The sequence below is a fragment of the Podarcis raffonei genome, chromosome 11 (genome assembly GCF_027172205.1).
Source record: "Podarcis raffonei isolate rPodRaf1 chromosome 11, rPodRaf1.pri, whole genome shotgun sequence".
In the NCBI taxonomy this organism is placed as follows: Eukaryota; Metazoa; Chordata; class Lepidosauria; order Squamata; family Lacertidae; genus Podarcis; species Podarcis raffonei.
The window spans coordinates 17,287,425-17,313,126 of NC_070612.1; the positions used below are offsets into that span (position 1 = coordinate 17,287,425).

Genomic DNA, 25,702 nt, shown 5'->3' on the forward strand with positions numbered 1-25,702 from the left:
CACTGGGGCTATTTAAATCTTAGTCAGTGTTCAGTGATGGCAGTTGAACATCACATCACAGAAGAAAAAATGTTCCACAATTGCACAGATATGTGGCTGCTCTCTTTCCCTGCCTCCAAAATGAATAACAAAGATGTGTGAGGTAAAACTGAAAAGCAGTGGGCAGTGTTAGCATTTTCTTTAAGATCTATTTGTTCTCCCCAATCTAGACCAATCTGTGTAGAATACTTTTAATTGTATACTTTATACTGACAATTGATGAAGAATCACTATAGGGGTAGTTTTTCCCCCACTAGTAGCACTGACAAGTACATAATTTCAGTAGTAAAAGCAACTTTCACATTTAAGATAGTGCTATTGGGATTCATAAGGAACTGCATAGGTTTGTGTTTTTACCTTGTATTTTCATGTGAACTGCTCTGAAATTTACAGATGAAGGACAGTATTCTATCTATATCTACATCTGCATCTATATCTATATATATATGGCCAAGAACACTGTCTAACAAGTATTGGAGATTTACATCTGAAGTGGTATTCAAACATCAGAGACACATAAAATACTTCCAAAACACTAGCTCACCTTTATTACATTAATTGCTATCCACCTCATACATTATTTCTCAGTAACATCAAATATCAACGCATTTTTAGTAAGATGCGGAATCCTGGTTAAAATATTAACAGGAACACTTTAGTCCAGGATGCTAGAATTAGACCATTTTAGGAGGGGATAGGTTGGCTTTCATACTTGCACACATTTCACATATAAAATTGCCTTATCAGCTCCCTTAACACCAAACAATTTATATAGAAATAAGTCTTTAAATAGCTTGAATTGTCTTTCTAAAGATTGTCTTGTTTTTATGAACATTCTTCACCCCCTGTTCCCATTAGAGCCAAAGTACATGTTAAGCTGTGAGACCTGTGATTGATCTGGATTTTTGTGTGTGTGCATTTTTTAATCACACCGAATATAGCCATGGTGGTTATAATTAGAGCAGTCCAACAGGGGACCAACACCACAACTGCCCACACCGCTTTCACATGCTATATCAAAGGGGGGTGGGGGAAGAAACAGATGAGCCTGTACTGTAACCTGTATTTCCCCATTTCTTGGAACCAGATTTGTTGCATCTAGTCATCAGAACAAAGTAAGTGGAACCACTTCACAAGCAAGCAATTTGGAAGGGTGGCGCTAGCACAAAGTACAGTCTCTTTCAAGCAAGGCTCAACACAAATTCTGGCTCATGTCCTACCTCTGTTCTTATACCATGCAGCACTCCTTTCCAAAGATTTCTTTTTTAAACTAGAGGGGAGAGAAGAGGTCAAAAAGCACCTCCACGCACACAGGAAAGTGCCCATAATTTGTAGCAGGAAATGCTCTAAGCATAATCTGCCGCCACATTCTCAAGTCCACAGGTACCTTTTCAATGGCTACTACCCCACTCCCCATAATAATGAATTTTTTGGCTTAGGGAGGGGGTTGGCTGAAAGAGGAGTGGTTGATAAAGTTCAGGATAAACCCCCAATAAGCTCACTAAAACAAACAAAAAACCCCACACCTTATGATTTTATAAATGTTTGACACAGACACTCAAAAAACTCTAGTACAATGCTTGCCTGTCACAAACCAAGACCAGTAGAGGGCACCCAGGAACACTTCAAATGTGCAATAATAGTATTTTATTTTGTCATCTGTGCAAATTCACATTTCAGATCACCCCGAAGGACAGCTATCATTTGATCTTTTTTCCGTTTGAAGGTCTGCATTACATTTAAACTATTGTTTTTGGCTAATAGGTTTGAGTAAGCAATTTCCCTTGCTTACAACTTTGTAAGCTTCTTGCCTAAGTACTTGTCTTTATATAAAACACTTTAAAGACTTCATCACTTTGGCACAGTAGAAGATAATAGAGTATTTTATTTTGAGAGCCATGATCTATTTGCCTCATGGGTACTGAATCCCCACACAACCCTGCTTCCCCATCCCTTCACTTTATGTGTATTGGCAGTGGGACAGAACACAGGAAACATGGGGTATGTGCATATGTAGGAGAAGGCTCTGGTGAGACTTACCAGAATTTTTCAAGTACAGGCATTAGCCCCATGGTGTGGGTTGATCATGCTCCAAGTTTAGTCATTTAAAAAATTTAGATCGAGAAGTTCATAAAACAGTTGCAATCTCGGTGGATGAATTTCACAGCTTTCTCCATTTCAAATTATTACAGCACCTTTTCACATTCTGTGGTTACTATTCCTCATCTTAATTTGATTTACTTGGAAGCAGGTTCCACTGAATTCAGTGGACCCACTACATTTCCAGACAACCTGTAAAGCCCCAGCCGTACCAATACAGTTCACTGGATACTTCGACTGATGGGAAATTTTGTACAATACATATTTTAAGTGGGAGCTTTCAAGACTCCATTAAGTTCTTCACAGTGCAGTTTAAGGAGCTAGTATAATGGCTTCACTTTTTCTTTTCTTAAAAGGTGGCCTTGTAAAATAGACTTACACTATCTTTTCAAAACTGCTTCTGAACTTTAACTTTTGATGTTATGTTCTGAAGACATAAGGTTATTTGAACTTCTTATTGTGTACTTTAAACAGGCCTCATCATTTACCTGACTCACGCCAAGGGTTCATTACCACTATTTAAAATGTAAACGGTGAATGCATTGGGCAGTATTCTCAAAAAACTGCACTGTGCATGGGTTTAGTAGCATCAACCAATAAACTACACAATACACTACTGAATACCGTGTTTGCAGATAATCATATGGCTAGTTCAAAGAAACAATGGTGAGTAGTCAGCTCTAAGTCACAGTTCTATGGTTTGTAATGCCTTATCTACATAGCAAAAGAACATGAGTTCCAGCAATGTGAAATTGGCTCAAATTGGTCACAATCATGTACCTTTAAAAAACACTGAATACAGGCTGCGTTGAAAAATGAGTACTTTTCAAAACGTCCAAGTATTTCCTCACTGCACAAGTGGAGTTTTTCCCCCCGTTGTACCCATTTCATAAAGCATTCAGTGTCTTACAAACACCTGCATTTAAAAAAGGAATGGTATGTATTTTCACCAATTAGCCCTGGTAAGCAGGGGACTTATTTGTGCGGGAAGGGATGGCAGAAAAGCATCCTTCTGACATGACTTGGCTTTGTAATTTGCCTCATCACTTGGCTATGCCATTGCTCACGCTCTTCCCCCAGCAAAAACGGGGCTTCAGCATGGGCCACAGGAACTTCTCCCTTCCGGTCTACTCCTGGGTCATAACTTAGAGGCCCAATCAGGAACCCTGACAGTGCTGAATTAAATAAATGGAAGTTCAAGACCGAGTGCCAAAAATCATTACTATATGCTTTCTGGTGAGGAAATTTATCACAAATCTACCATAACACATTTTTCAAAACACAGCTGAAACTGTTGGCAAGCCAGATTTTCAACAGGTAGTGGGGATAATCTCAAGTGAGTTTTATTCTTGCTATTGAACAGGTGGACAACCTGTGGCCCTCCAGATGTTGCTGGTCCCAGCCAGGGCCGATGGAAGTTGCAGTCCAGCAACATCTGGAAAGCCGTAGGTTCCTCATATAGAAAGTAGGCACAACATCAAACTGGTGAGTTTGGGGAGCTTAGACACAAGATGCTGGGTTTATGGTACTGAACTGTAGAAAAACTAAAGCAATGAAAACCATTACAATCAAACATGACCAATCAGAAAAGTAAAATTCTTGGGTGTATACAAAAGGGTTACTTTTGGGTAGCTAAATTCAAAAACTGACCTAACCTTTTTGCTTAATTACTTTTAACATAATTTGCTTTTAGAAACCAATGAAATACATATGGGGGAGGGGGGAATCAAGGCATTTTGCAGAATCAGTACTAGATAGCTACTACAGAACTGTACAGTTTATTAACACCAACTTGTTCCAAGCCCTGTCTTAGGTTTTAAAGTATCCTGCCAGATTCATTAAGATTTTGAAGAGTCGCGATTTTGCTGGCTTCACAAACACTGGTTTTCCAAGAATTACTCATCCAAAAGGAATGAAAAGCCGTTTCAATTGTTGCTTCCCAATGTCTGTCTATATGAAAGAGCAAGTTTCACATCTGAAATGAGGCAGCATCCCTTCTTTGAATTGTGAGTAGTTCAAACTTTGTCTTCATTCGTCTAGCAAAACAGTACGCAGTGCATCTTCTGTATTGATCAATATTGACGCTATTGCTCCATCATTAAATTCAAATGAAGTTCCTCCATCTACAACCATACAGGCATCCCAGCAACGAGAGCGAATGCAAACTCTGAAAATACATTTAAAGAACACTACTACAGACCTACAAATCAAGCAAACAGTTTCATTTACAATGGGAGCTAGAAGGAATACACTATTTTACAAAAATCATGCTTGAGTAATTTTATCACTATTAATCTCTACACTATTGGAAGTAAAATCAGGTCAACTTAACCAATTAAAAACGAAAATCCATTTACTGGTATGCTAGTTTTAAGATCTCATCTGTCAAATGACACCTACTCAGCTGCCCAATTTAACCAACAGCAAAATACAGATACTATGTCAGAATTGTATTCCACAAATGTGCATTTGTTCCTAATAACTTATCTTTAAACTTTGGGGGGGGGGGCTGTTGAAAAGCTTAATGCTTCAGGATGTGTAGAAAGGAAAGCAGTATTAAATAAAGCTTCCAACCGTTGAGGGCTTCATGACTGGTTCACATACATGTACATGCATTTGGGATGAGCCACAGTATTAAACCTGCAGACTGAAAGTCCCTCTGAACTAATGCAAAGTAAGATCACGCCATGCTGGCTGGGACTGATAGGAGACTAACAACATCTGGAGGGCCACAGGCTTCCCATCCCTGCTTTAAAACATTAAACCATATTAATATCTAATAATATAATTACTATTCTGTGTTTTGGATGAGGGGAGGGAACCCTGGTGTAAAAACTATTCATCAGAAACACCAGGAAGGTATTTTCTGCTTCTCTATAGCTAAGCTAAAATGAAGGAAAGATAATACTGGCAAAAATATTTTTTTGGGGGGGAGGCAAGATTATAGGATAAAGCTAATGTTAACAGCCCTGCCTTTAGACTTGCTGGGCAGAGCCACCCACTCTAAAATGGCCTTCTCCATAAATGCAGCAAGACAAGATCTGGCCAACACCATTAGGAAGGAAAGATCCATGGAATGGTATACTATGAGTTAAGGAAACTCTAGATTTAACTTTTAAAACAGTATTTATTCCTCACGATTTCAAAGATGCAATGGGTCACCTTGATGCTTACTGGATAGCAGCGTCAGTCAAACTGGGAACCATGATTATGATATGGTAAAATGAAATAAAAAATCCATTTCAATGACAGGATTGAAAGTAGGATTCCTATTCTCTGAAAAACTGTAGTTACATATTTCGTCACAATCTTGAATTTAAACCAAACACCTGCAGTCAATACTTACTTTGAAGCAAAACCCCGTTGTCGACTACTTGAAAAAACGCGGTTTGAAATAGGTTCTCGTATACTAAAAAACATCTTGGGTTCCTCTGGACTATACAGTAGTGATTCATTATATCCATTTGTTACTGAAAGCACACAAATTAGATAATCAGCTTCTGCACGTGTGTGAAGCAATAAATAGTAAGTTCTCAAATCAGCTGAGCTTTTAATGGCTAGACTTTTGTTTTTTAAATAACAAATGACTTACACTCCTATTCTGAAAGATTTGTGAAAATATATTTGCCTGCATATTCTATTTTCACTCTAATTATGAGGATTTAAAAAAACTGTTAGCCTGTCCTATCGAAGAACTGAGTAACATTAGATGTGAAAGCTAAATACATAATATAATGTCCATTTCTACAATTCTGAAAAACAAAGTCCTGTGCAAAAGTTAAAAGGAAACATATTGCCCATAAGCTCAGAAACTGTGATAAGGTCAAATATACCTTTCTGTACAAGTTCCTTGTTCAATGGAAGCCTTAAGCTCTCATAACTTTTAGCTGTTGAAAAAAAAGAAAGAATTAGACACAATTCTTCTATTAGATACAATTATCTTTTGCATTTGCTGGTCAATAGTTATGGTGCTGGTAACTCACCAATCTTAAGGATTTCTTCCACAGCCTGATTTGCTACCTTGTTGATATTAAAAGACCTACAAACAGAAATAAAAACAAGGATTTTATTATACAGTATTTTTATATGGCTGCCCACCAACAAATGTTCTTTGGGTAGCTTACTGAATAATATTAGGATACATTTAAAATGCAACAAAAACTGAATTTTACTGTCCAAAAAGCTTTGCACCAGTAAAATAAATAAATAAAATCATTAGCAGCTCAGATTAAAAGTTGTTTTTAAAGCCCTTCATCTGACACTGAAAAGATCACAGATGAAGTGCCAGGTGACCCCTCTTGGAGGCTATAATGTAGCTAGGATGCTACCATGGAGAAGATCTTCTCCCCAGTTGCCACCTGCTTCCTATCACTTGGCAGGGACACATCGAGCAGGGCTTCTGAATAGAATATTCAGATACAGGAAGTATTTATGTGGAAGAAGGTACTTCTTAAGGACCTGGACTAGCTCCAGCTGGGAGACTTCCCAAACCTTTCTCTAGCATTCTCTACTGTCTTAAATGTAGAGGATTTTAAAAACTGGGAGCCAATTTCTAGCTGAAAAGCAGGAGAGAAAAAATACTTGCATAACCTCAATGGAACAGATTTTATGTCAACTGGAAGCAACACTAACATTTCCTTTCAACCCCTTACTACAACTTCTGGCTTCAAAAAAACCCTAAACTTGAAATCTCCTAAACACTGGAAAGTATCAACCCAACAGGAATTTGAGCAGCGCACAGAAACGCCGTTTACCTTCCCGCCGGAGTGGTACCTATTTATCTACTTGCACTTGGACATGCTTTCGAACTGCTAGGTTGCATGGGGAGCATTCAAGCATCCTCACCTTAATTTTGAAGAACTACAGTCCCAGAGGTATACCATGTATTAGCATTCAAACTGGTTATTTGTCTACACATGTAGCACACTCTAACGTTATTACAGAATTTAGAGACTAAAACCACAATTTAATGAATCACATAACTTTGGATACCCATTTTTAAAATTACCACCATCCCATTTTCTGTTTCCCTAACAACAGTAGCCACCAGTCCTGCATTAACAAAGTGCTTTGGAAGCTGGAATTTCAAAAGAAGCCACAATTTAGCATAGGGAAGTTGCATCCTTTGCAAAGAAAAAAAAAAACCTGCTTGGCACCCAGAAGCCAAACAACTCAACACAATACATGCCAACTCAAAATTAAGATTCATTGGATTTAATGGATCTAATTTCCAGGCAAGTTGGTATAGAATTGCAGCTTGATAGAACTCAAGTGTACTTGATCATTTCATGAGCTAGTTCTCAATTTCTTCAAGGTGGTGCAACAATCTTCTATGAAAATGTGTTTACTCATTACTCGTATTGGAAAAGCCAAAGAACTAACATTTTAAGGCTACACCAAACTTACCAGGCTTTTGATCCTGTTCCAGTGCATATGTTGAGACCTGAGCTCTTTTGTTTCTCCCATGGACCACCATCAACTGATATTTCATAGTAAGAGGCCCTATGAAGGGAGAATTTAAAACTGGGTTTGCAGGACTTATAGTTCACCCTGAATAAGACAGAACACAGCCCCACATCAGGCACGTACCAATCTAAAAGGGCAATTTCAAACATGGCTGAAAATTTCACATTAAATTTAGTACAGCAGTTCTTTAATGAAGCAAGAAGGTTGATTTTTGATTGGTAAGTTTTCATCAATTTTCAAAAATACAGCAAATTGTTAGTAAGATAGCAAGCCATTTTGAAAGCCTTTTAGAATTTTCTACCTTGATTCTGTGGGTTCATCTGTAGTTAATAGGACAGGGTATAAGTATTTCCCACACTGCAGCATTAGTGCACACAGCTTTAGTAATTTCTTCCCATATGTGTGTGCCATCGAAATCAAAAAGGAATTTTAAGACTGAACTGCAAGTAATAGAATTTGTGCCTGCAACTTGTATACCTCTGGCCCTCCAAATACTGCTGGGCTACAGCTCCCATCAGTTTTCTCCACTAACTATGATGGCTGGAGCAGATGGGAGCTAGAATCCAGACACTTCTGGTGGAGCATGGGTTCTCCACCCCCAGTTTTGCTTTTCCAAACTATTCATTTTACTTAAACCAAGGCTAGTCAACATGATGCCTTCCACATATTGTTAGGCAATGACTCCCAGGAGCCCCAGCAAGCGTTGCTTATGGTCAGAGATCAGGGGAGCTGTAGTCCAACAGAATCTGAAGAGCATCAAACTGGCTACCAACAACCTAATACTCAATTGGGCATCTAAACAGATATTTCTACCACACTTCCCTACTACACTTCCCAAATTTACACCCCATAAAATATAAAATGTCTACCACGCCTAACATTCACCTTTTCATCCACCACTTGACCAAGCAATCCCATTCCATGATCATCATTCAATCATCTCCACACACCTCAAATTCTCAACTCACAAAACACTTATGGGCCTGCTCATTCAAAACTCTTCAATAATCCCCATTATTAGATGGAACTGGTAGTATTGCTCCCATGCTTAATCCCTTCCAGCAAGGGAAAAGGAATGATCTCCACAATCTTCCATGCCCTTCTGCTTAATATTTTTTTGGGGGGAGGGGAAGCAGCAAGCTTCAATTCTCCTTTCCTACATAAAACATACTGTGTTAGGAAGCATGAAGCAAGGAAGAACTGAAAGATGAAAAAGTGTCAGCAATTAAGAGAAATAGGTCACAGTTTTGAACACTATGATTAAAAATCATTTCCCCCTTTTTACTAATTACATACAAGGTGTTATATGTTTTAGACAGTAACATGCAGAGAGGTCTTGTCATACACTGTGGAAATGGGGGGTGATAAATAATTAGTGTACTATTAGATAACCCTTCAGGTTGTTTTACAGTTTGAGCCAGTTACAAAAAATGGTTGGAGTCAGTGATAAACAATGAAGATCAGAACTTCAATAACATATACTTGATATGCAAGATGATACACTACATGCAGGAAAAGAATCCAAAGTCAAATTTGTGTGTCCAAATAAGTCCTCTTGAAACATGATAGGAAAATATATATGTAGAACTATGCTGCTTTCTCACAGATTTGGGAAATTGCAGAAATATGTATAACTTGGACCCAGTAATTAAGTCTGAATATATTTGCATATATTATTACACACGGAAGGGGGGGAAAGGATATTGAAGTTTACAAGCAGTCCCAAACAGCAATGCTTATGATTCTAGCATACCTGGATGAGAGAGATTCTCCAATAAACACTTCATTTAATGATCTCACTGGCAAGAGGTGTGGTTCAGATATCTGAGACCCTGCAAATATAGGCAAATCAGTGCTGACAGGCTAACAGGATAAGCATCACCAGAAAGCAAAATGGTAAGATTATTATAGAGGTGTGTGTGAATATGGAAGACAACCAGGAGCAAAATAAATAGGTTCTTGATGTACACACTTGATGTGAAAGAACTCATTGTACAAAAGTCTGGCTATTCATTTATTGAAGAGGGCCTTGCATTTAATCAACAAGTTACCTTCTATTCTGAACATGTTTCTCTTACATATTTGAGATTAGCATTAACATCACATCTCAAGACTGAATAAAAGATCATTGCACACCAGCGTGTGGGTTATATTTTAGGATTGAAACTATACTCACTTTGATCCTGAAATCTTCCATTAACATGGGCCCTGCTGTGCTGTTCTTGACTCAACTGCTGTTCATGCAAGTCAACAGGGACAGGGTTAATGCCAGTCCCTTCAAGATATAAACGGATTCGTTGCCGCCACTGCCATCTTTAAAAAGGAGAAAATAGAACAAGAATCAAACAAACTGAAATGTATGGCAATTTTTCTGCATGAATCAATAGTTCAAGAAAATAAAATCTTTACTGGGGCAACCAAAATGTTACAAAATACAATGTAAGCTTTTAAACTCTAAAACTTACAAGACAGTGTGGGGGAAGTTATCAGACATTCAACGGAGACCATTCCAGGGGTTAGGTTTTTTAGTGCAGAAGATCCCAGTGAGGCTAGCTGTCAGCAAGCCCTGCTTCAAAAAGCCATCAGGAGTTTGTATGTTGTCAGATGTGGGCAATGTCTGAGGGAAACAGTCTTGGGGGCCAAATAAGGAGTAGTGTCCAGCCGAATTAGACCCATAAGCTGGAAGTTCCCTGACCCTGAAAAGGAGGGTTCCCCATCTCTCAAATCAACAACTAGTTGTAACTCAGTTCTGCCTCTGCCCCTAGGTGAAACACAGAAGTTCTTTTGGTGAATGTAAAGGTATAAAGAGAACCTGGGTAGTCCCTGATAATATCACCGAAAGGTTATCACTGTTATCTCTACCTCTGTTTATTGCACACAACAATAGTTATTTTTTTAATTTAATATTTATCATTACTGATCAAGTTATTTTAAAATTTAATATTTATCTTTACTGATTTTCATTACAGACAAAACTTAGTGCCATCAAACAATAGCAAGTCCCAACTTCATTTATAAGATCACATTGCAGAAAGACACCCTATTTAATTAACCGGTTTTATGGTAGTGGTGTTCAAGCTATTATGAGACTATACCACAGCAGGATTTAATTTCTGCTTTGAAGACTTCTTGTGCCTAACTTTAAAATAGCTTGCAACATTTTAAACCAGTTGATAAAAAACAAAACCCAATCCCATTCGTTCTATATGAAGGTATTATGATTGGTATAAAGTTAATGAGAAATCTGTGTCCCTCCAAATGTTGCTAGGCTAAAATTCCCATCAGTCTTGGCTACTGGCCATGTAGGTTAGGGCTGAGGGAGTTTGAGTCCAGCAGTATATGGAGGGCCACAGGTTTCCCATCCTTGGCTATAAAGATATCTCCAGTATGCTTCAGAATTAAATGCCTATTATTGTGTGTGTCAACAGTAAATGTTCCAAAACATCTAAAATTTGCCTTGCCGGGTATTGATTCTTGCACACCGATCAGCAATAGCTGTGATGAAATCATTAGTGTCAGATATATCTCTATAGTTTTACTCAGCTGATCTCCTAAAATATGTCCATGCAGCATAACTAAATTCTGAGTCTTCAAAAGATTGGAATGAATCAGTGGCAGAGTTTCATGCTCCAGCACCAGGGGGCAGAGAGCAGGCGGGGGCGTGGCTGGCAGCGTCCCGGGGACGTGGCGCGCCACCCGCAGGCAGGGAGGGGCAGCCACGATGGCACCCCACCAGGATTGCGCTGCCAGGGGCGGTGCGCTCCCCCTGCACCCCTCTTCCTCCACCAGTGGAATGAATATCCTCCCATGTAACACAACATGAACAAGACCACTCAAACATCAATGAATTTATTACCTAACAATCTTTAGTGAAATAAGTGGTATTATTTTATCTGTTTCGATAATTAACACAAACCTCCAAATGCAACACATTCAGCAAAATGTCAAAAATTCTGTAAATTCCAAAATTATCCAGACTAAATGATGACTGATTACATTGTGCATTTAATGCCATTTTATTAAACTGCTGAGTATAGAACAGCTTTTCTGTGTTTTCCTCCATCTGAACAGGAGGTTGTCAGAAGGTGTGTGAACCACGAAATCTTGGTAGCCTAGCAAGGTGCTCACCACAAAGTGAAGGATCACTTTCTTTTCCCATCCTCCTGAACAAACTGAGCTGTAATACTGGAAAAGGGGAGGAATAACTCACCATCATTTAAAGCTATTTACAAGAGGGACCTGTTCAGCATTCCAGTCATGTCGTCCTCCACCATGCTCCATTCCACTCCCGCATGCCTTTACAGATTCTTGGCATTCTGTGATCACTGAGCATGCTTAGTCCTCTTTAGGCTGTTTTTGGGGTTTTGTTCGTGCTGTTTTAAACCACACACACCAATTCTTTTGTATTTTAGCTAACTCCAGGCTTGCTTTAAGTGTTGATAGCTCCCTCTTATTTCTCAGTGACCCTGTATTGTCTATAATCCTGCTGGGCACTTACCAGCTGAGTTCACTTTCAGGAGTTACCGTATATCTACCGTTATGTGTACCTAACAGTTTGAACAAAAGAATCATATCCTGCTTTAAGGCAGGCTTCAAGAAAGGAAGGTCTGCTGTTGATAACACTGTGGCCAGGCTGCTTGTAGGGTCAAGCATATATAAATATCTTATCTGTGAGATCTGCACTGGCTGTTTATCTGCTACTGGGCCAAATTCAGTATTTTACTACTCGTATAGAAGGCTCTATATATATATACCGTATTTTTCGCCCTATAGGGCGCACCTAGTTTGGGGGGGGGGGAATAAAGAAAAAATATCTATTTCCCCCCCAGGCACAGGGCTGGGGCGGGGGAAGCCCGAGCTTCCCCCGACCCCAGAACAGGCTGCTATCCGCAAGCCTAGGGAGCCCGACGGGAACTCCCGCTGGGCTCCCAAGGCTTGCAGATAGCTTCCTGAAGCCTGGAGAGCGAGAGGGGTTGGTGCGCACTGACCCCTCTCGCTCTTCAGGCTTCAGCAAAAGCCTGCATTCACCCCATAGGATGCATACACATTTCCCGTTCATTTTTGGAGGGGGGAAAGTGCGTCCTACAGGGCAAAAAATACGGTACATTCTATGTTTTAAATGCATTTTAATTTATAATTTAATTTATATACCATCCTTCATCTGGAGATCACAGAGTGGTTTAAAACATAAAACCACAACATGATAAAAACAACAACAATAAAAACAATACAATAATCAGCCCAAGACCTGACTGAGTATAAATGTTTTTGCACTACTTTAATATGGACTGCAGACTCAATAAATTCTAGGGATGTGTAGTGGCCCCTTGAATCTGAACATTTTTTTAAAAAATCTGCATCCGCATAACTCCTTCAGCTTTAATCTGTGCTCCCAGTTTCAAGCCATTCTGTATAAAACGGAAATGTGTGACTGTTCCACAAATCACACTAAGTACTGTTTTGGACACACTGGTTCCCACATTGATGCAGAGCTGGAACAAATAGTCTTCAGGTCTGTTCCCCAGTATAGCTGTATTAATACAAAAAATTACATTTCTTTAAAACAATTGTCTAGAGATACGTAAGCTCTAACCTACCTGAACTCACCACGATAAAGTTTCTGTAGGGCATCTGGAAATGAGTGTGTATATCGTACAGGTAAACACAAATGGCCTTCAGATCTGAATAGAACGTAACAAGGCGAGAATAAGGCATGAAATCACAGTATTCTGTTACCTCCTTCAGGCAAAGATATGTTCCCTCTCACCCATTCTAAAAAAAGGGAGTAATACAATACTGGATTACATTATTGTAGCTAGCTGGGCAATTTTCACTTTTAGACAGCATTCTATGCAAGATATGCCTAGGCACTCTATTTTCCAACAATTGTTGTTCATGTATTGAAGTGACTAAAAACAACAAAATGGCTGCCATGGGGGCATAACGCTAAATTAGAGAGTGTACAATCATGGTGAAGCCTTTCACATAATTGTGTTTCCACACAAGAAAAGGATTAACCTGTTGAAATTCTGCCTAAGAAATAAGCAGGAAAAGGGTATTAAATGGGAGGGGGAAACAGCAGCTCCTTAGGGTCCCAAGGATTCATATTGTGGGCTGTCTAAACAACTCATTTATCAATCACTGCTCTGACTTCACTCCTTGGCTAAAAGCACTGACAGGCAGAAGCAGCCAGGTTTGCTCATTTTACAGAATCACTTAGAAGTGTACCTGCACATTTTGTTTTATAACTTTCTTTGTAGGAGGGTTAAAGTCTTGCTATGTTTTAAAATGAAAGCTAGGGCCCCACCTGGGGACAACAATGAAGGCCTTTGCAGGCACCATGGACCCTGTGGGTGCCAATCTGGCAATCCCTGATGTACAGTCATAGTTAGCATACTACACAATAGCCCAGTTAAAATATATCCTAGATTAGCTGGACATTATAGTTAAAATTCAATGTCTGTCCATGCTACTCTTACCTAGCTTTGACCATTTACACCCATGCAGAAGTCACAAATACGCAATCAATTTTGTGAGAAATAAGGAAAAACTGTGAATAATGTGCATAATAAACTGGCAAAGGAAGTCACTGTATGCATATCAATGACAGAAAATGCCCCACATGGCACTCACAGGCCACTAGATTTTTAATTATGTGGCTTATAATATGGCAAGGTATCTGTAAGCCTTAGGCTCACCTGTCTGGGTCTGTGTTTATTCCAATAACTGGTTTTAACTGGTCCAACACCTTACTGGCTGCCAAAAGCATTGTGCCATCACCTAGATGAAAAATAGTTTGAGATCAGATTACTTTTACATAAGATTTAAATATTCCAATGGAAGCATCAAGTACAGAGGATTTTGTGCTCAAACTTTTAAACCGTTATTGTATAAAATTAAGAGTGAAAATAGATTCTGATACGGAACTCAATTTGCCATAAGGAAATTATACCTTTGAAGAAAAAGAAAAACAGGTGCACAAAGCCTAGGTAACAACCTCTACAGAATGTTTCATAATTTGTACACAGGCAATGAGTGTTTTGTGTAAGGGTTACATTCCAGACCCCTGCGTGTGTTGACACTAAATCAACTTTATTCTGGTAGTTCAGGTTAAGACTTATTTATTGATAAGCCAACTGATCAATTCTTCATATTGCTAAACAATTATTCCTGCAAGTTTGTTGTAATTCAAAATACCCATCCCCACTCACAAGTTAATACCTCCTGCTGCTATAACAGCATCTGCCCACCGAACTGTCTCTTCATCATATTCTCTGCGCTTCACAAGTCGGACCTCAATCTTCTCATTCCTGAAGATTTATGGAAATGCAAGTGATTATTAGTCAGGTTTGAAGGGCTTAAAAGGAATGCAAACTGTCAAGTTAAAAAGCTAGTTTATATAACTTTGATAATGACCTCAGGAAAGGGAAGCAAAACACACCACAAGTATGAATATTGGGTTATTGTGACTTTTTATATAGGATCTGATTGTTACTATTAATGTTTGATGTTTTATTATGTTTTTTTTATGTGTGTTGGAAGCCGCCCAAAGTGGCCAGGGCAACCCAGCCAGATGGATGGGGTATAAATAAAAAAATATTATTATTATTAGTCCCATGGAAGATAACTATCACTTGTATCAAACTCTACTTACCAGTTCCCTGAAAACTTCTAATTATTTTACAGCAGGAACAGCTGGCTTGTGTCACTCCAGATATTGATAGACTACATCCCACCTTCCCTGTCTATCAGCCATGCTTGCTGTGGCTGAAGGGAGTTGGAGACCAACAACTTCAAGGCCAACAGGCTAACTACTCTTGATTTACATAGAAGGGGTTTTGCTATAATGCTTCCCTTTCATCACCTTCCACTGCTAAATCTGATGTACTAACACAGGATTATGTATCAAAAGTTTTTGGGCTGTTATTCAGGAAGAGCTCAACCTAGTGTCAGCAAAACCTGCACATATATATATCAAAACCTGTAGTGTAAATTGTAGTTAAAATTGTAGTTAGATTATTGATGACTTTAATTATCTTTTGAATGCTTTTTAAACACCTGCTTCTAACCATCTTTTAGTAATTGTAGGGGTTTTTGTGTAAACCACTTGGAGGTTTTATACCAATCAATGAGTGTGTGTGTGTGTGTGTGTGTGTGTGTGTTGTTGAAAGAAAAAAACAAACAAAAATAGTTTGTGGTTGTTACTATGTTGTTCAATTGAAAACTAACTCAAAAGTGAGACTGCCGGTTATGTTCTACTGATTACAAGGTCAGTCAAAAACTCAACAATATCCTACTGTTGTCCAGTTTGGTTAAATGATGCAACAATAGCTTTGAATGCACACTGACACTTGTGTATGCAGAGAACTGTATACAGATAACCTTTGTACATCTTTTTCAACAGAGAAAATAAGAGCCCTGTGGGATCAAGCCTAACGCTATTCTGGTCCAGGACTCTGTTCTCACAGTAGCCAAACAGATGGCCCTGGGAAGACCACAAGCAGAACCTCAGTGCAACAGCGCTCTCCCCTCCTGCGATTCCCAGAAACTGGTATTCAAAGCAATACAGTAGGGGTAGAATATATCCACTGGTGGCTTTTTTAAAAGGATTAAATAAATTAATAGAAATAAAGCTATTCAAGTTGGTGGCAACCACAACCTATTGCAAATGGAGCAAATTCCATGATTTAACTATGTGCTATGTGAAGTATTTACTTTTTTTGATCCTGGATCTTCCAATATTCAGCTTCACTGTATGTCCCTGAGTTCTAGTATTATGGGGAAAGAATAATTTTGCTCTCTCCATTTTATCCACACCAAGTGTAATTTTATACACCATTATCATAGGTTTATACATCATTATCATGTCCCCTCCTACATGCCTTTCTCTAAACTAAAATGCCCCAACTATCTTGTTTGAACTATGAGAAACTTCTGAAACTGAATGTGGAGGGCTGCTAACAGAAAAAGAAGCAAAGAGTCAGTTTTCCCTTTCTTTTATATATACAGTTCCCTTCATGTGTATTAGGGCTGGATGATAAATCACCTCAAACCGTCCATATTTTGATATCAATTTCATACTTTTTGACCTGGGAATATATCGTGAATCATGATGTGTGTGTTTATGTGTGCTATGCAAAAATCACAATGTGGGAAAAACTGTGAAGCCAGCCAATGCTTTTCTCAACTCCTGCAGCCCGTTAACTCTGCCAGCTCAGCTCTCCCCTGCCTCCTGCAGGGTGCAGCAAATCAAAAGAGCAGGCACCAGCAAAAACCATGATGCAGGAAAAACCATGAAGCCTGCCAATGCCTCCACACAGCTCCATCCTTTTTTCAGACATTGTGATATATCGGTATATTGTGAAGTTTAGCTGGTGATATATCATGATGTTGAAAACCAGATATCGCCCAGCCCAAATATGTATAAACATAGTTTACTGGATCAGAGTAATTATAATTTCATATACTGGGCATTAGAATTATGTGCCAAACTCCTAGAACCTCTGCTCTCTGAAATTATTTATTATATAATTTATTTTTATTATAATCATTATTATTGATACATACCCTTACCTTAAACTATCTACTACATGCTCCACATTTTTTGTATGAATCCGATGTCGCTCCAGTAGTCCACTGTAATTAGACCCTTTTAATGCAAGCTGTGAAAGACAAAAATCAAAATCTAATGAAGTTGGCAGTAATTTTCTAAGCATGTGAAAACAGTATGTAAACAGCTAAGCTTGAAAAAGCTAAATTTATTTATGGAAAATTGGAACTGTCAGAAACATGAAAATGGTTTATTCTCTAAAACCAAGCAAGCGAGAAAGTATTTAAATGTTGCTCAAAATTCAGAATCTGCATATAAGCATGTGGATCACTACCATTTTAATGAAAAGTTCCAGTATACAGTTCTATTCTACCAGCCATATGCATTCTGACATACCATTCAACCAGTGTTAGAAACTCAAATATATGAGCTAGGTGCAAAATGGCTCCTTAAACCAGGGTTATAGTTGCCAAAACGGAATGCCTAGTTGCCATTTGGGGACATTTTCAATACGACTTTTTGGTTCCTGAAATTCATTCTGATTGTGCAGATAAAATATAACAAATAGTATTATATAGGATGTGTTGTTAGTGTGTGAAAACAGCCAAGATCCGAGGCATGCACCTCCAGATCATTTGGTCACAAGTGGTCAATAGCCAGGTACAAAATGTGCCTGGTGAATTTCAAACGCTGCAATCAACTACTGTATAATAAGACATAACCTAAAATAAGTTTTACTAAGAGTTCTGAATTGGGATGAAATGAGAGCAGCAGTTTAGAACAAATTAGGAGCAGTATCTCCTGTCATGGTGCATTATAGCATCGGACTGGCAACTGTTTCTAGTCACTAAAGAAGCTTGGCTTTGTTACTTCTCTATCTACTACCTGGCAAGAGGATACTGCACGAAAAGCACGATGACACCATACTGAAAGAGGCACTCTGTGTACCTATACTATTGCCAACTTTTAAAAAGTTCTTACTCCTGTGGTTGTGTATTTTGAGGTCTTTGTCCTCTAGTAAGAAAATTAAATTTCTGGCCACCACTGGCAAGCCTTTCTGGGGACCACTGAATATACACACAAAAAATATTTAAGTAAATTTTTATCCTAGTATAACTCTTAGAAAAGTGCCCAAGGTGACAAAATGATCGAAAATAAGGAGAACATCAGCAATTAAACCACTAAATGCTTAAGAAAACTTGTAGAGAGTAGGGAGAAAACTTGTAGAAAGTTAGGAGTTTCACATGCATCGAAGAATAAAAAAAGAGAAACATCGAGTGATGCCTGCAAGATTGCACAAATGATTTCTGTTTGCACAACATGGCTTCTTCTTTTTCTCCTCCGCTGCAGCATTCTGAGCACCCGAAAAATCAGCTCCAGAAAAGCCACCATCCTTCTGGAGCAGATTTTGGAGGAGCATGTATGGAGGAAAGAGGAAGTCTGTTCATGTGCCACTGAGTGTCACCCAAAACAAAATATAAAATAAAATCAAGTAAGTCACTGAGCTTACAGAAGAGGGAAACAAAATATGCCTAAATTCATTTTTACGAATGTCACCATCTTTTGTGAGCACACTTCATTGTAATTCTCCTTAGCCTTCAGAATTTTGGCCTGCCAGCCTGTTTACTTGATTGCAATTCTCAGCAGGTTTCAATCTGCTTACAAATACTTGCTTGAATAAACTGAGAATTTTGTCCGAATTCTCTCAATACTGCATGTTTAAAGTAAGTTATATTCTTAACATACAAGCTGTACATGTTACAAACATATAGTGACAGCACATAGGTCTGTGGGAAGGTGGATGAAAAGCTGCCACTTAATTTTGTCTTAGCTCTGTAAGTGTTCATTAGAGTACAACATGCAACAGAATACAATGAACGCCAGGGCAGGAACTAAACTGAAAAGACAGGAACATAACCACCTGTTTCCTTCATGGCACATCTATGTTCTCTAAAAATCCAGCAAATGTATCACACTATACTCAGTGGGGAGATGAGCAAAAAGCCACATAGCAGCGAGTTGTATAAACAAGGCGAGAATGAAATGGAACCATGTAACTAAATGAACCAATCTCTAAATTAATCCTTCCACAGGAATACCCCAACAGAAGTAACAAACATACTACATTACATTCTCAATTGTTTTTGTCCCAACTAAAGGAAGATTGGCAAGTTAAATTAAAGGAATATGCTGAAATGGCAAAATTGACAATGAAACTATGTTGATAAATAACAGAACCAAGGAAGGGACTAGAGGGAAGTCAATTTGTTTTGTTTTGTTTTTGTACTGTTGTTGTTTTTATTTTTGGAAAATTAGTAAAATGTTATAAAAAACAACAACATTCTCAATTGTTTTAAAAAAGAATTTTAGTGACCATAAAAATTCTGAACAAAAAAGGGTGTGTGATAATGTGATGCTAATGACCAATACCAAGATGGTCTACGAGGCTTGCGTGCTGAGCCAGCTGCTGTGGACAACTTACACCCGCCAGGAGTGATGCCTCAGTGCCTTCCAAATGCACTGCGTCAGGAAGATTTTGGGCATCACATGGCAGGACATTCCACAACCTTGTGTACAGCACCTTTGTTTAAAGAGAGTTGCCATGACAATAGTTTGAAGATCAAGTCAATTCATGTACGTCAAAGATTCCAAAGATTGTCATTTCAGAGGTCAGTTTCTCAAACAAACCACACAATGAAATGAATTTTGTTCAGTGAAAATATTGCTTCACTTGAAAATGATGTCTTCAAAGAGCCTGAACGTTGGATTGTCCTGTCAGAAGACAATGTAAACACTCATTATCACAATCTTTTTCATGAACTGCGTATGTCCAAACCAAAGTAAACTCACAGTGTTAAGAATGTCCTGGCAGAAACAAACTCCAGAAAGGAAAGATCTATAAGAGAGTTCCAATCTTTCTGTAATCTATCCTATCACGTTCTGCTTTTAAGATGCTCAAGTAGGGACACAAGTGGAAAATTTGCAAGAAACCAAATCAGCAAGGTTAGCAAAGATTTTAAAATATTAGTTTACAGCGATGCTACATGCCAAGACAAATAAAATAAAATATGGAGCCTCTGTTCTTTTGCATAGTGTAGACTCCAGACGTATTTTTTAAAATCACCTTTTTTCTTTGCTTATTAGGTCTGCGTCTGCTACATTATTTGAGCAAAGTTAACTAGATAAAAGGGCACAATGTAAAAAACCAATCACAATATGTGCAAAGAACTGAACTAAGGTAACTTAAGAGCAAAAAGCCTGTGATATTCTGGGATACATCAAAATACCAAAAATATCAGTGGTGAATATGCTATGGAAGCACACTCACTATGTTTGCACTACATATATGAACTTCTTACCGGGATGGGATTTGCAGTCCAATTTACAGTACTGATTGGCTGGCCAATATATCAAGCAAAAAAAACGCAAGCCCTTCCCACCTAAAAGTTTATTTAGAAGGGCTGGGAGAGTGCTTTTAAAAAAATTAAAAAATGCTTTAAACAAGTTTTTGAACAGCCACAAAGCCAGGTACTTGCAACCCCTCAAAGCAGAACAGTCCATTGAAGGATAGGGATGATTAGAATAAGAAAAACTGAAATGTTTGACAATAACCAGTTGAGAGGCTAAGCATTCAGAGAAGTACATCACAAAATAACAAATACACCCCTACGAAATTGGCTAAGAAATTGTATGAGGAACATGCAAGGTAGGAAGAAAAACTCTGTGCTTCTCTGTTAGTATGATGCAAGATAAGGAAAATATGTAAAGAGAAAACCACTGAGAACAATGAATACGGCAAACATTTCATAAGATAATGCAAAGAAGACTACAACAGTGTTCAAAGAAGTTACTTTTGTATCTACTTTGCCAGGAACTGAATATACAAAAGTGTTTCACATCAGTAAGAGAATTTCTAAGGCTGTGGGAAAAGAAAGCCTAAGAGATTTTGCCAACTGGCAGAATCAGAGCAGAATGAATATCACTGATTAAGAACTACTGTTTCCAAAGCCAAGGCAGCCTCTGAAGAGAAAAGAACCTGAGGAGTTATACTACTTTAAAGGGCTGACACCACAATCCCCTCTGCTGCCATCTCAAAAGCAGAGCAGGACTAGAATGACAAGAGCGAGCTTAATGGCACCATATTTCCTACAAAGAAGCTAGTCCTTGGCTCCATAGCAGCCAGTCACTGATGACTGTGTGAGAGTACTGCTCTATAGCAAGCCACTTATTTTGTAGAAACAAATTGTTTTGAAGCTCACAGAAAAGCAGTAGTCAAGCAACTGGAAAACCTAAAATTTCCAATTTCAAAGCAGTAGAAGCAGCTAGCAAATGACGTGGCAGAAGAGTTTTATATGACAAAATGCCTGGCTAACAACATAGTGAATCTGGCCTGTGATATAATTTTGAGTGGGTGGAATGAGCAGTCTATGACTGCTATAGAGGTGCGCTGAGATGGCATGAGGTAGTAAATGTATTACATATACTATACTTATGTGATAAATTATTTCTTTTATAGCCTCAAAGTATATATTTAAGGCAGAAGGGTAAAAGACAGCACTATACACACATCAGGAGTATGCAACAGTTCATTTAACTTGCCTTCCCTTCAGACCCAATAATTTTAGCCTCACATGGCTGCAAGTTAGGTAGTTGGACTGGGGCTGAGTGCTGCCAAAATAGATGGTACTTTCCTGAAGAGTAAATAATCATGATGAATCTGTGTTAGCAGTCACTGCCATGTGAACCTGTGGGTGTGGAAACATGTATAACTGCCACTTCCTTAATCAAGTGATTCTGTATTAAAGTCTTGATCTTTCGAAGCCCAAGCGCTGGCCAGATAAAACACCTATTTTCTTAGTAGTAAAAGTTATTAGATGCATCAAAGAGCAAATGGCTGATGGTACTATCATAATGTTGTGAATACTGACAGATGACAATATCCTTGGAATAAATAAATCTGTATGCAATTAACCAAATAATAGATGGCAGCATAAGGCCAAACTGCACAAGTGTTAATATTCTGTGGTCATTTTTTGTTCTTTTGTTTTATTAACCCTCAGATGCAGCCTTGAGTAGATAAAACCAGGAACAAAAGGATGAGGTCTTTTCCGTATTAACTCATTTTCTGCCCCAGTTGTACACATGCCCTCCAAAAAAGTTGTAAGGGGGGAAAAGATGGGCAACCATATCCAAATGCAGTGGTACCTTAGGATGCGAATGGGATCCATTCTGGAGCCCCGTTCGCATCCTGAAGCGAACGCAACCTGCGACGCCACAATTTGCCGCTTCCGCACATGCGTGTGACGTCATTTTGACAGTCTGCGCATGTGCGAGCGGTGAAACCCGGAAGTAACACATTCCATTACTTCCGGGTCGCCGCAGAGCACAACCCGAAAGCGTTCAACCTGAAGGAACTTCAACCCGAGGTATGACTGTATAAGTTTGGCCCTCCCCTTCTTGGAAAAGGTGCAAGGGTGGTACTCCAAATTGTTTTGGTAGTTAGGAATTTGAACTCTGAACCACTCATCCCAAAAGTGTTCTCTGCCAAACTCTTGTACACTTAATGGGCAGACATATTTTTATTTGTTTCTCAAGTTAAACTGATTTATGGTAAGCATATAGATCATGGCTCTGGAACTTGTGTCCTTTCAGATGTTGCTGAACTACAATCTGACCATAATGGTTGGGGCAGATGGAGCTGGAATTCAACAAATTTGGAGGGCCACAGCTTTCCCATTCATTCAAATTATACCTGTTGATACTACACAGTCACTATAATAAGGAGGGAGTCAGTTTGGGTGGTCCCCGCTACATTTATGCTTCTTTCATACTGAGTTAGTAGGTAGAATAAACAGGCAATCACCAAATACTGTTACTAAAAAGGAACTCCTCCCCAGCCACACACCAGCTTGAAAAATTGCCACTACTACAAACCACAAAAAGTGTTGTTGATTGGGTGCTGTTTGGGGTGTTAAGTATCTGCCGCCAACAGTCACCTCCCTGTGCTAACTTACCTTGTTATCAGAGAAAGAATGTGTGTTCATGTCAAGGTCTGGCTTATACATGCACAAAGATGAGGCTGCCTACTGGACTGCAAACACCAAGACTTACTGTGGTATAAACTTTTGTGCACTAAACCCTTATTTAAGCAGATGCAGTTAAGTGGGCTTGCTGAATGAAAGCACATGATACATCTGTTTGTATCTATGGCCTCTTTTTCTTGTATGGACACAACCTCTTCCCAGTTATTTTTCCTTTAAGAGGAATATTCAGCACATACATAACCAGCATTTCTCCTACCTGTGGAAGTCAAGGCCATAACGGTTTCCAGGTGACATAGCTGTCAACGTTTCCCTTTTTTAAAGGGAACTTCCCTTATTCCGAATAGGATTCCAAGCAAGAAAAGGGAAAAGTTGAAAGCTATGCTAGGTGGTCTCCCATCCAGCCTGAATAGCTCAGTTGGTGCGTGTGTGGTGCTGATAACGCCAAGGTTGGCGGTTCGATCCCCTTAAGGGACAACTGCATATTCCCTGCATTGCAGGGGGTTGGACTAGATGACCCTCGGGGTTCCCTTCCAACTCTGCCATTCTATGATCTCGGGTCATTTGCAGGCCAAAAGGGAAGATTTAAATCCCCGAGCACCTCCACTCACCAGCTGCTTGAGGTCCTCCTCGGAGAGCCCCGCGTACCGGTACCGCTGCTGCTCGAACTCGTAGCGGGTCGTCTTGGCCACCACCACCACCCGGGCCGGGCGGAACCCGACGCCGCCGCCTCCCGACCGCGAAGGGAGCTCCGAGGAAGCATCCGAGCTGAGGCAGCGCTGCGAGGCGGACGGAGGGGACGGAGGCGGCGAAAACCCTCGCCCCGCCAGCGCTAACGGCTGAGAGGGGAGCCCGGACGCGGCGAAGGCGGCGGCGGCGGCTGAAGCCACCGACGCGGCCAGGCGGGCTGCGCTGGGCGCTAAGGCGAGGTGGCTGTGAGGCGGCGGCGGGGCAGGCGGCTGGTGCCTCCGGGAAGGCTTGAGCAAGGCGCGGAGGGCGGCGGAGGGACTGCCGCCGCTCAGGTAGCTCGGGAGGCAGGTCATAGCCCGGGCTCGCGGGGTTCCTCCTGGAGCCGCCGCGGCCGCCACAACCACCACAGCCGCGAGGGAGGCGAAGGGACAGAGCGGCGACCTTCCCTCGCCTCAGGTTTTTGCGCCACAACAGCGCGGCGCGCGCGCTCGGGAAAGTGGCGGGGGTGGGGGGGCGGGGCGAGGCAAAGCAACACACAGGCACGCACGCACAGCCCCGCCCCCTTCTGCTCAGCGCGCGCCGCCTGACGCACGGACGTAGCCGACGTGAGCGCTCCGACTCTCGCAGGCGTAAAGGGGAGGGGCGGTTGGTGAGCGGGAGGGAAAGGACACTGTGCGCAGGCGCCGCGAGCTCGCTCTCTCTCTCTCTCTCTCTCTCTCTCCCCCCCCTCCCCTTTTTTGCCTCAGAAGTAAAACATCGCGCTCCCACGCGTTCTAAAGCCCGGCCGGTCCAATACGGGCCTTCGACGTCGACTCGCTTTCTGCGCCTGCGCAGCCGTCACCCAATCCAGAAAACGCCCATTGGTTGCTCGCTCCTCTGTGCGACGTTATAGCCGCGCGAGGCACGAAACGGGCTCGAGCGCCTCCCGCCGCGCTTGACCAATAGGAAATGCCCTTGCCCAGAGCGCGCCGGCGCCGGCGGAGAACGTTCCGCAGTTAGGAAAGGGATAAAGCGGGGAAGATTGGGAGAGGCGAAGGCGGCCGGTGGGCGCCGTGAGCTGTCCAGTTCCACCTTCCTGCAGGAAGCTGCCGCCTTTATACAAAGTATTGATCTCCCTTGGTCTATCATCTAACTCAGTACAGTATTGCACGCACGGACTGGCAGCAGCTCTGCAGGGCTTCACACACCGAGAAGGGAGGCTGTTCACTGAAAGAAGGAGGGAGACGCTCACAACCCAGAGCCAATTGTGATTGGAGCAAATCCCTTCCAGCCCTGACATAAAGGATCACTGAAATACACCAAGCCTAGGGTGGGTGGGCTGTTTGGAGGCTATGCAAAATCTAGGAGCCAGCAGTGCTATCCCACAAATTGGCTGATGGTGCGCAAGGGTGTGTGGAATCATGAGTTACTTGCAGGAACAGTGTACAAAACTCGTTTTGATATATATTTTTTTAATCCTCTGGACATATATTTCCAGACACAATAAAAGTATACATTTATCATAAGCAACAGCCAAGCACTCAGTTTATTATCACTGTACATTTCCTACCTAAGAGCTATTTTTACAAGATAAAAATTCCTTCCAGTAGCACCTTAGAGACCAACTAAGTTGGTCTGCTTTGATTTTAAAGAAAAAAAACATTGCGGCTACAATCCAGAAAATGTCTTCAGTTTAATTATATCTTTCATGCTATAAACAAAGCACACATTCAACAACCCTGCTGGTGATTTAAAAGGTGACTAAATCTGGGCTGGGTGAAAAATGCCACTTCACGATCTAAAAGGCCAGAACAAATTGAAGCTGTAACTTGCCATA

At 40.4% G+C, this 25,702-nt stretch overlaps 1 protein-coding gene across 5 annotated transcripts; it reads right to left on the reverse strand.

Annotated features, from left to right (window-relative positions):
• Positions 1-1,890: 1,890 nt before the first annotated feature.
• NADK2 (NAD kinase 2, mitochondrial) lies at positions 1,891-24,401 on the reverse strand. 5 transcript variants are annotated; one of them, XM_053408046.1, is made up of 12 exons: positions 23,808-24,398; positions 17,179-17,267; positions 14,827-14,915; positions 14,304-14,385; positions 13,203-13,286; positions 9,782-9,918; positions 9,359-9,437; positions 7,546-7,689; positions 6,123-6,178; positions 5,973-6,026; positions 5,486-5,609; positions 1,891-4,306 (listed from the first exon to the last, which is right to left on the reverse strand). In XM_053408046.1, the coding sequence occupies exons 1-12, from the start codon at positions 24,237-24,239 to the stop codon at positions 4,168-4,170; spliced, it is 1,509 nt and encodes a 502-aa protein (XP_053264021.1). In that variant the 5' UTR covers positions 24,240-24,398; the 3' UTR covers positions 1,891-4,167. The 5 variants fall into 5 exon arrangements, with proteins under 5 accessions (XP_053264021.1, XP_053264022.1, XP_053264023.1 ...); XM_053408047.1 differs by having other exon boundaries at positions 7,546-7,641; positions 23,808-24,390; XM_053408048.1 differs by lacking the exon at positions 14,304-14,385 and having other exon boundaries at positions 14,817-14,915; positions 23,808-24,401.
• Between the last annotated feature and the right edge of the window lie 1,301 nt (positions 24,402-25,702).

Bases quoted from the DNA above. Each gene is read 5' to 3' on its own strand.
- NADK2 (XM_053408046.1), bottom strand. From the start codon at position 24,239: ATGACCTGCCTCCCGAGCTACCTGAGCGGCGGCAGTCCCTCCGCCGCC. The intron at 9,919-13,202 runs GTAGGTTAGAGC...TCCTTTTTAAAG, and splicing joins CTTTATCGTGGTGAGTTCAG to ATGGCAGTGGCGGCAACGAA. The intron at 6,027-6,122 runs GTGAGTTACCAG...TTTTTTCAACAG, and splicing joins GGAAGAAATCCTTAAGATTG to CTAAAAGTTATGAGAGCTTA.